Here is a 12,002-nt window from a genome sequence, read left to right as displayed (position 1 = left end):
ATCTTCTGTTGATACATTTCGAAGTTATCCAGAGAGTATCAGTGTCAGTAAGACCTTAATGTACTGCTTCTGACACAGTTGGGTGGATTTAATTTAGTCTGTCAATGACCTGGTCACGCTGAGAAATTTTGAGAAAGCTTTGTCGATTTTCCCTGGCTCTGTCTTTGTATGGACTGGTAGATATGTCAAGAACGTCTCTGTAGTTTTAAGTCTATTATATATATATATATATATATACTCAGTTCTTTACATACTTTTATATTCTCTGGGCTTATTACTAGGGGTACTTTCTGGTAATGAAGATTGTTTTTTCCCAGTTAAATTAGGTTTTTTGCATAGGATATACCTTTATTTTTGATAGTATTACACAGGTGAACGTCGTCCTCTAGGACATGCACTGATCATGGAAAGGACCAAATGTCTTTTAAATTTGCTGTTTACTTACTAGGATGCTCAAGTCCAACGATGACAAACTGTTGTCTTTTGTCTAAATTTAAGACATTGTTATAGTCTAAGTCAGGAGTATCAAACTCCAATCCTCGAGGGCCAGTGTCCTGCAGTTTTTAGATCTGCCACAGGTACAAAACACTGGAATGAAATGGCTTAATTACCTCCTGGTGTAGATCAGTTCTCCGGAGCCTTGCTAATGACCTAATTATTCTGTTCACGTGTGCTGCAGCAGAGGCACATCTAAAAGTTGCAGGATACCGGCCCTTGAGGACTGGAGTTTGACATTATCACATGCCTCTAAGTGAATAAGAAGGTGAAATCATCTTTCTCTATTAGTAAATACTGCAAAGCAGTGTATAAACAGAAAAAAAAAATGTTTTCCCTTTCTGTCTGATATTTTTAGAGTGGATGTTTTTTCTTCAAAGTGAAGATTACTGGTCTGAACATTGAACCCTGAGGTACTTGTGTCCCAGTCTTAAGGAGTTCAGGTTAGGTGTATCTGTAAAAGTTTTTTTCTCATTTAGGTTGTGCATTCTCATGGATCTGGTATTTTTGGAGACCATATGACCAACAATTAATTTTTGAGAAGACATATTTCCTTAACTCACGTGCACTTTACTCTCACAAATAACAAACATGACCCAATTTGGTGTTCTGTGTTGCAGTCTTACAGTGCCAACAATTGGTCCGGCATACCCACTATCTCTTTTTCTGTGGTACTGCATACTTTTGTGTGGATGTAGATTTTTTATTAATTGTTTATGAAAATGTACCATGTAGACAAAGCCTTAATGACCACTAGTAGATATGTCATTCACAGAAACATGTTGAAATCTCTCAGATAAATTTGATTTTAAACCAGCCTAGTGCTTTTCTTGTATCTTCGATTAATAGTCTTTCAGAATTTTTGTTTCTCTTTTTTTTCTGGTCATCTATATTACTAAACAGCTGTTGTTAATTACACATAGTATATATGTAGTTTTATTAAAAATAATACCTACAGGTACAAACAGTTTGCATCAAAATTAGTTTGGTACAAATAAATCAGCAATTTCATAATATTGTTTGACTTGACATTTGTTTTCCGTGTTTTTTATACAAAATCGTTTAGTTATGTTAAAGTTAACTTAATATAGAATAAAATCAAACCATTTCCAAGAAAATCTGTCATTCATAATTTATACTAATATAAAACCTCAAACCTGTAACTTGTCTTGTATGTCAAAATTACCTCTGTTTAAGGTTTTTGTGCGTTTCTTTTACACTTAGGCCTCTTTATGGCACTCATCTGATTTTCAGCTTTCAGTTGCCCTTTATTGGCTTTTAAAGCCTATGGATCTTAATTTTCTCATCTGATTATTGTTCTGAGGCATGACTGGGAAACCTGTAGCTTAACGATACACAGACTGAGTTTTCATTACTCCCCAAGGCATAGTGAGCCACTTTCCACTTGTTCACAAGGGAAGTTTTCATTACAGTGGCTAAAGTGCTCATTTGTGAAACAGAGCTGCTTTTTGCCATGACTGTTCTGCATGTGGTGTTTGCAAAATAGTCCTCTTTTTGTTTTGGTTTTGATGAAGATTTACCTGCCATTATATGAATCTCGTTGATAATCTGTTAGTTTGTATTTTCCGCCGCAGTTTTATGAGAATGTTCTTAGATAATTGTAGCTGTGAGTGTAATTCTTCTGTAAGGCAATATGCTGAGTAAAGAGATGGAGATTTTTTATCAACACATTTATCTTTGCCTGCAGCCGCAATTCTTTCACTTATTGGAGTATTGATTTCCATCACTTGCGGTGCGCTGCTGTACATTTAGAGCATACACGTTTGCATTATACACAAACATGCGTGATTCTTGTTTAAAAATGATCGAGCTCTATTCAAATATTAGATTGGTTTTAAGAATTCAAGGGAATTTTTTTTTTGCAGGAACAAAACAAGCTTATAAAATTATCACATGCCATTAAATTTTAGGTTCTTGAGACTTAATGTCAACAGGCAGCTTTAAAATATATAAATTAGTTTGATAAAACCAATTTAATATAAAGAAATATTTTATTGCTGCAATCGTTCTAGGTATTTCTTGAAGTGAAAGTCACAGTGGTATTTAAAATGCTGATTGTCAGAGCTGTCTTTGGAAGTGATGGACCATTGAAACAGTGGTATATTGTTGAATTGACCGGAATAACAATTTAGATCAAGTAACCTCCCATTTACACTGTTGCTTTCTTAATCAACTAACTTTAATTTTCTTGTTTTCCTTGTTTCTACCACTTGTACAAATCATATTTTCAAACTATAATCGTTAGAAGATAATATTTTACTCTTCGGTACCCTGTAATAGGGGACTGGGAAGAGTCCCCTATTAGACAAATGTGCACTCTTAATGCACTGTTGCAGTTGACTGGGATTGTTTGAGACTAAGTAGTTCCTAATTCTTTAATAAAATCCATGGCGTTAACTCTGCTGAATTGCTCCTGCTTGTCCTCCTCGTGTCTTTCTCGTGATCACTCCCCTTCATGGTGTTTTATGACCCACAGTGCAGCTGAGCCTGTTTATGAAGTGATTATTCCTTTACAACCTATGCCTGATTCTCCCCCCTCCCTTTTTTTCCCCCCCGTTCCACTAATTATGTGCAGATACTGGATACTCCATTGCAGTATTAGTACTAATGAGGCCACTGACCATGAAGCTAAGTGTTAAACATGACATACACACAACTCATTAAGATCATTACTACAACTTAGTGATGGCAATTTCTTTCATTTTAACCTTTATATTACTATTCAAACAAAGTTGGTTAAATTTTAACTATGTAATTTGCATTTTTTTTCTCTGTCTGCTCTTGACAATGTGTCTTTTTAATTTACCTTATCTTTCATTAGTTTATAATTCAGGCCTATTGTAATGTATGGTGACTTTGTGACATCCAGAGCTCTTTCTAGGATATCTCTAAAAACTCTCTAGACCATGACACTATTATCAAATTTTTATATACTACTTTGCAATTATGAAACACCTTGGTTTTTGCATCACCTGTAATTAGGTGCTGAGGGCTGATGCTGTTTGGTCTATTTATCTGCTGGCTCAAGTCTCTACTTCAGTTGTCATTTAAATAAATGAAAAATACTGTGATATGTATGAGGTATACTGAAAACCTCACTTTTTGTATAAAGACAAATCCAGAGCAAGTGATGCACCAATCAGAATTTTGTGACTTTTGATCTCCGGTATTTAAAAACGTTTGGCTGATTTTAATTTAGCCTAAATTGAATTCCTCTTTAAGAAGTGTTAAACGTGAGGATATAAAAAATATAGCCGTCCTGCAAAGAATGGTCATTAATATTTTATAGTAAAACCAGAGGAGATATCACATAATAATAATGTAATAGATCAGCTGCTGTAAAACAAGGTTTTAATATTTGAAACAGTGGTAATATGATTACCACATTAACATTTGAAGTGATCCTTAGAAACTATTATTATTAATTAGTAGTGTTGGGGCTCCACTCCAGCGTAGGACTTAGAACAGAAGTGCAACAAAATAACTGGTAAAAACACCAACTCTGAAACCAGAGTGCACAACTTTAATATGGTTTTTTTTCCAGCTTCTGTGTAGTCAATAACTTTCTTCAACTTGTCACCATGATGACTCATTAACACAGGATTGAGAACCAATTGTCCGAAAATATTATTAATCTTTAATCTGTAATTTAATAAGCAAATTGTTTTTAAATATGTGTTGTGTGGACTGTTTGCTCTGTTAACTATAAAGCTAGTTTTAGCTAATTTAAATGATAAATTATAGAATGCCATTAATATTGTGTGCTGAGACATACTAATGACCAGACATTTATCTATTTGGACTGGTGGTGGACACTACAAACCAAATGGCTCTAGATAAGATTTGACCTTCTGTGGCAAGGTAGCATTGCTCATTTTTACCTTGTAACCCCTGCCTTTTACGACCTTTGGCATATTTGAAGTCCCAGCCTTTCAGCTGTTTTCCGACTCCTACTCTGTTCAGATATGTGTTTTTATGTTTTCTGATTAGATTTCCTGCACTCTTTCTTAGGATGAGATTTGTTATTTCTCCTTTGTCTAGACCTTATGCTAAGATTTGCTTGTATAACTGACATTTGCAGGATCCAAAAATTAACTCAGAGTTCCTGGAAAAAGGAAAGTGTTTAGGTTTCTCTGCCCTTGTATTTAGGTTCGCACCACTGTGTGTTAGTAAATAAAAATTTGTTACAATCAAAGCATTTAAATGTGATTTGGAAAAAAACAACAAATGATGACCTTTCCTAGCATCAGTGAAGTGTAATGACTGGAAAAAAAACAAAAAAATTAACCTTCAAGTACATCTCTGGCAGACTCAAGTTTTTATTTTTTACATTTATTGACTCTTTAGCACCTTTGCAAAGACAAAACCATGGAGAAAAGAGCCTGTGGCATCAGCGGAATAGCTAAAGGGCCTTTAGACACTGCTGACATCACAGCAATGCAGCATCACACGCCATCAAATGCAAATGTAATTCCTTCAAGCAGTTTTCACATTCTTCTCCATGAGGATTACATCTGTGTTTAAGATATTTTAAAATTGTATCTAGTTAAAGAAATTGAACAAAAAAGGAGACACAAAAACATAAGATAAAGGTGTTTTTTTAATTTTCTTTCTTTGAAGGTAACCTAAAGGGGAAAAAGGAATGAAAAGGGGATTTTAGGTATTCTGGGGTAATGAGGGAGAGGGGATAAGGAATTTCAGAAATTCAGCAGAAAATAGTGTTCAGAGGAGCAGAGGGCATAATCCAGATCACAAACAGTGCAATGGATGAATGACAGAAAGGAGAGAAAGAAAGATATTGCACTATTTCATCATGAAAGTCTTTTTTTTTCAGTCGCTTACTTCAAACATCAGCGTGTCGATCACTGTTTTGACAGATTTTCTTCTTGTATGTGTTTTTCTCTTTTGTGTCATTCTGCCTAATTTTAGGGGAACTTCAAAATGTACTATTTTGCAAAAAGCTGCTAATATCTAACCACAATGTTTCCACAAAAAATACCACACATAAGTCTTAATAACAAGTTTTAGATATAGATGCGACTTCAGTTTTCGAAGGACAGAAAATAATTTACTTTCAAGAGTCTAGTCATGTCTGCTTTTAAAACTGTTTATGTATTGCAGCCAGAAAGTTAAAAACAATATAACCTATTACTGAAAATATTTACTTCTTACACATAGATTTGTTTTGCAGTTTAAGGTCCACACAGACCTATCATGTCTCTTTGGATCGCTACATAACCACATAATTGTGGAAAACTTATAACTGTAATACAACAAAATAATTTACTGATCTCTGGTTTGAAAAAAAAGCAGCAATTTATTTTTTACTCTCTTTGATCAATAAATGTGACCATTGTGGAATGCAGGAAGTAAATCTGTTGCAGACGCCTTCTTCGTGTGCCTTTCTCAAGTGGCCACATTAATAAGACATGAACTTCAAAAACATTTTATTTAAATTGATGTGCTGTGCAGGGGTGAAAATGTAACTCTGAGCACAAAGGTAGAAGTGATGCAACATGAATGGACCTTTATGACCCCGACATCAGCTAATACAACTGAGACTTCACAAGATCAGTAACTTCAGCCCCTTCTCCTAAAAGGGGTAAGACCCGGAGATTCTTTCGTCTCTCTCCAGATGGGGACAGCAGATGCTGAGAGCATATTCTTAAATTTTATAGAGCACCAAGGAGAGGAAAAGGTTCCACTCCCTGAATATCCCAGAGATACAACCGCTACTCCTGGTTTTCTCTACCCATTTGAAACTGACAACTGCAAGCTAACATTTGAGATATGTAGTAGTAAAGAATAGCTCGAGAACCTCCCCGACAAAAGGTGACAAGCTCAAATGGGGAAGATGATGCCATGAGAATGGCATTCCTACAGGAAGTCATAAAAATCAGCACTGCAGCTGAGCAGCAGAAGAAAATTCACTTCTTGCTCTGTAGGAAAACAACCATACCATGTTGTGTATTTTTGATGAATTATGGAGACAGCAGCAGCAAAACATTATAGAAGCTCAGGTTTAATTTAATTTATTTGTGCTTTAATTTATAAGGAATTGGATGTTGGATCTTATTTACATAATTCTGGTCCCTACTTGGGACTGTTTTATATGAAATCTGACTGATTTAGACCCCTGATCAGTTCAAGACATTTCTGACAAACCTCCTGCTGACAGATGATTACTGTAGTCACTTTACCATGTTTCTTTACAATTAGATTTGAACAGATTGTATAAAATTACTTTGAATTTGATGCTTTGACACTATTATTGTCAAAGCAGGAACAAAATATTCAGAAACGTTGCTCACAAAAACACCAGAACGGTAAAGCATGGTCAACTTGTGAAATGACCAACAATGGAACAAGACAGTCACATAGCTTGTTATACGTCAGTATTTTTCAACAAACTACATAGCTCACTGTACACTGAACTGAAGCCATATTACATATAAACATCATGCTGAAAAATAGTCTGAAGTTCAAATTCAGCTGCGTGTAGGATTAATCCTGCAAACTCCACTGAAGTCATTCTGGAAGCAGAAATGTGATTCAGATACTCTATTGAGAATAGTCTGCAGTCTTAACAATTCTTAATCAAATTTATTTGAGATGTTTATTATCAGATGTCAGCGAATTCCTAGTAAAAACAATAACATTGAGCATTTTCAAGTACCTTCATTGTTGTTAACTGGTTTTATAAGTTGACAAAACTTATAAAACCAGTTTTACACAAGATCAAACCAAATATCTTGTCAGCTCTGGCCTCTTCTTTTTGTAATGTTGCAATAGCCTGGCTGCTGATTTCTAATTGTTCTTCCCTCAATAGTTATGTTGTACAAACTCAACACTGCTCCTGTCTAAATAACAAATTGTGTCTTGAGGGTTGTTCAAGTTTACCCCAATTGTACATAAATTAGCAAGTGCTAATTCCCCCCTTAATTATATGTATGAGATTTTATCTTTCAGTTAACTGCAAAAGAATCTTCTTCATTTAAACATGTTCACTTTAGACCAACGTACAGACAGGTAGTCTTGTTTTTACAGGTATATCCAGGATGTTACCACCACTGACAAAAGCCTTACCTTTACCCTTCTTTTCTCCCGTTGCCCATGTCCTTACTCTTCCACCCCCACTGTTCCTTCCCCCCTCTCATCTTATGACTTTTCCTCCTTCTGACTTATAATCTACACTGACTTCACTTTTATGATTCTTCTCTTTGTAACTTGGCTTCTCACAACCTTTCCTGTCCTCCTTTTGAACTGCGAATCTGCCACCAAGTCTGGCACTAGGCTTACTTTCACACACGTACAGACACGCACACACACACACACGAGATGTGTGAGCAAGGGGATACACAAACACACAGCTGCACATTTCCAGCAGCTATAATTACCTTATGCAAATAAGATCAACAAATAAACCATCTCCTCCTGCCGGGCAGCATGGTATAAGATGCCAACAACTGAAATTTGGGAGCTCATTTAATTAGAATGGAGGTGAAGAAAGAAAGAACATTCACCTAGCCCTCCTGCTGTATTACACTGTCAATTTAAACCTGTCTGTAATATCCCCACCGGCCCAAATCTCCATAGCAATGATAGTACATCTTGCCATAATTTCTTGACATGTAGGAACAAGCTCCACTTTAAATTACCTTATTGAACATGTGCAGGAATAAATCTCCATAAGCATAATTAGAGAAACGTTTATCTATTTCTTCATCTTTTTTTTTTTTCCAGTTTTTGAAAATTACCAAAAATTTATTTTAATAACCTCATTAGAGTGTTTTGCTTAGACCTCTGGAAAACTTCACAGTATGGGGCGTTTCAGGCTCCATGTGTGGCATTGCTAAAGTCAACTCCTAATGTCAGCATTAATTAGGCCAAACGTAACCGTAATGGTGTGCTGCACCTCTTGTCTTAATACCGTAATTGGTTGTAAAAGCAAACCTCACTGAAAGGAAAAAAAACAAAAAACAATTTGTCCTACCTAGTGAAATTCTTTCTAATATGGTTTGTAAGCCTATATACAATTGTATCAGATTAGCATGAACTGTTCTTAAAGGGGATTTAATTTAGCTTTTGTTGAATAATCAATTATGCTTTTTTGTTGTTTGATCCATTTTGAATGAGTTTTATATCCTCTTAAGCTGAGCACGCACTGTAAGGTTTCAAAATCAGCGTAAGACATGCGCATTCCACAATTACTGTGATTAATGTTAATGTTTGATTTCAAAAATCTTTACATGTACTTCTTTCACACTGCACAGAGAAAGTTGTGAAACTTTATGATTTGGTGCCATCCCTGAAACAACCAGTATAGAAATTAGTCCAGCAATGAATGATTTCAATCTATAGCTGTTAAAGAAATTTTGCGTAGTGCTTTTTTTTCCAGAGTATAAGATGCATACTTTGAAAAGAGGGAGAGGAGGTAAATGAGTTGGCTGTGGAAATAGCACAGGACAAAGAGAGTATGTTGGTTGATGAAACTATCACCCCTGAAGATTTTACCCAAGATTTCAACCACACCTTAATGTTTGTCATAGGTCATCTTTGGTCACTAGAACCATAATTTAATAGTACACTTGACATACTGAGCGACCACAGACCACTGAAGGCTGAGTTATTCATCTTTTGTTAGTGTTTTTGTGACTGTCTTGCTTTGATTTAAGGTGGTCTTGAACAGTTTTGAGCCTCTTAGAGTTTTTCTTTCGACTGGCTGGGTATTCCCTCAATTTTAGTGTACTACCTGGCAAATAATGGAGAAATATCTTTGTTGCTATTGTTGCGGTATATTTTTTGTAGGCTGCTTCAATCTGACTTTTTATTCATCAACATTTTATCACCAGTATGGCAATCATGAAAGAGCTTGTAACTTAACTATTTGCAGAGAACTATGTCCTTTAAAAAGTTTCTCTGCAGTGACTTTCAAATTTCTTAAAGTTGAGATGGCTAATAGTTTGTCATTGTAGATTTCTTTTAGTCCTGAAGTGTAATCTTTTCTGCTTTTTTTGTAACTTTCATCACTTTGTAAACAAAATACTTTCAGGGTCAGAACGAATGGCAACAAAGACAATAAATAAAAACCTGCAAAGGTCCAAAAAAAAAAAAATATATATATATATTTAAACATGCACTATTATAGCCTGGCCGTTACCTTCATTGTGCTCCATTTTTTATTTTTTTTTATCTCCCCTCAGTGCTTCATCTGGGCTTTTTCCCATTGAGAATGATTTCTCTGGTAGAATTTCAACTGGGCCATTTAGTGAACAGAAGGCATTGTGAACAATTCACAATGGTTTTCTGCATTGTTTTAGGATTGTAGTTTGTCTATACATGGTTGTAGTTTGGTAATAGCACCGGAGGAAGTGAACAAAGCCATTCAGTCCATGTTTGCTAAGCTTCCAAATATTGAGTAATTAAAATCAGAGAAAGATGAATAAGACATTTTATTGCTATCAAAGATGTCATGGCCCCACTCCCCAGGTGGTTGCTTACAGCGCACGTGATTTCTAGTAAGCTTCATCGAGCTGGTACTTTACACACGTCATGACAATAATATCTCAACAACCGAGAATCCAGACCCTCATTATGAAGCAAAGCGTAGAACAAGGCATTGGTTTGTACCAGGCTAGCAATGTCAAATATATATATATATTTTTTCTTTTTATCTTAAATACGTTCTGAGGTATTCCGTTTTGAAAAGTACTTTGGCTTAAAACTTTAAACCCTCCTGCTACCAACTCCATAGAGAGAATTCCTGTCACTCGTTATCCAGAAACATTAAATCCTTTTCTTCTTTCCACAGGCCGATCCGAAGGAGCTGATTCGACTGGTCACGCAGCATGTCTCCTCATATTCGGCCTGGCCAGAGGAGCTGCAGAAGCTAATCAGCCAGCTGTACGTGTACAATGAGCGCTTGACAGACTTCACTCAGGCTCAGGTGTTGCAGGGCCTGGGCCGGGGAGTGGATGTGCAGCGCTTCAGCTCTGACTTGGAGTACAAGAAAAACACTATTCTCGGCCTCACAGAGTAAGTTTCTTATTTTAAGGAAGTTTTAGTTATTCTTGTTTTTGGAATGTGAAGCTGGCAGCTGGAAAAGTATTTTTAGTAGCTGTATTCTGAATGGAGTTGTACTATGTCCAAAGATGAGATATGCAGTTATATACACTTTTTTCCTTCTGTTCCATTTTGGTTCTATTCACTTCCATTATAACCACATATTTTAAAATGACAATCCTATCCTTAAATCATCAGAGACCCCATTGCTTTATTTTATCAAGTTTCAATGGGTACATGGTTGTAGTACCTTTCAAAATGTGTGGCCATAAAAATAATGAACGTCACAACAATATTATTGGTGTGTTGGAAATGATATAAAGGATTAGTGTGAATGTAATTGAACAAAATGTTTCACCTGTATGTACAACATGTTCCAAATTATTATGCAAATTGGATTTAAGTGTCATAAAGATTACATATTTTGTTGTGCTATTAAATTTATAGATGGTATTGTGTGTCAGGCCTAATTAATTTCAGAGAGCTGGTTGTTTAGTTTGTCTGGTGAGCTCAATTTAAGGAAATCTACTTATGAAGGATGTTCCACATTATAAAGCAGGCCGCAGGTTTCAAGCAATATGGGAAAGAGAAATGATCTCTGCTGAGGAAAATCATCAGATAGTGTAGTTCCGTATGACAAGGTATGAAAACATTAGATATTTAACAAAAACTGAAGAGTTATCGTACTGTGAAGAGATTTGTGGTTGATTCAGAACAAAGCTGAGTTTGTACAGATGAAGGCATAATGAGGAAGGTTTCTGTTAGACAAATTCATCAAATTAAGAGAGCAGCTGTTAAAATGCCCTTACAAAGCAGCAAACAGTTCTTTGAAACTGCTGGTGCCTCTGGAGCCTCAAGGTGGAGGATCCTCCAGAGGCTTGCGGTGCATGAACCTACTATTCGGCCTCCCCTAACCAGAGCTCACAAGCAGAAACATTTGCAGTGGGCCCAACTGTACATGAAGATTAATTTTCAAACAGACTTGTTCACTGATGACTGCTGTGTAACCCTGGATGGTCCAGATGGATGCAGTAGTGGATTGGTGGTGGATGGCCATCACGTCCCAACACAGCTGTGATGTCAGCAAGGAGGTGGTGGAGTCATGCTTTGGGCTGAAATCATGGGAAGAGAATCATTGGTTGGCCCCTTCAGAGTCCCTGAAGGTGTGAAAATGACCTCAGTAAAGTATATAGACTTTCTGACTGATCATGGTTCTAAAGAAGAGCCGAACCTTCAGTAGCAAAATCATCTTCATGCATGACGATGCACCATCTCATGCTGCAAGGAATACCACTGTGTTATTGGCTGCCCTGGGCATAAAAGGGGAGAAACTCATGGTGTGGTCACCATCCTCCTCTGACCTCAACCCTATTGAGAACCTTTGGAGTTTCCTTAAGCAGAAGATCTGAGGGTGGAAAGCAGTT

The 12,002-nt window shown here is 36.3% G+C and overlaps 1 protein-coding gene across 1 annotated transcript in view; it reads left to right on the top strand.

The window, feature by feature from the left end:
• Positions 1 to 12,002, top strand: part of nbas (NBAS subunit of NRZ tethering complex) — a 158,583-nt gene that overhangs the window by 83,623 nt on the left and 62,958 nt on the right. Inside the window, exon 42 of the mRNA XM_044105892.1 lies at positions 10,328 to 10,551. Coding sequence (XP_043961827.1) covers positions 10,328 to 10,551 — 224 coding nt within the window. The remainder of the gene's footprint in view (positions 1 to 10,327; positions 10,552 to 12,002) is intronic.

The sequence above is a fragment of the Gambusia affinis genome, linkage group LG22 (genome assembly GCF_019740435.1).
Source record: "Gambusia affinis linkage group LG22, SWU_Gaff_1.0, whole genome shotgun sequence".
Lineage (NCBI taxonomy): Eukaryota > Metazoa > Chordata > Actinopteri > Cyprinodontiformes > Poeciliidae > Gambusia > Gambusia affinis.
This window is presented reverse-complemented; position numbering and strand designations above follow the sequence as displayed.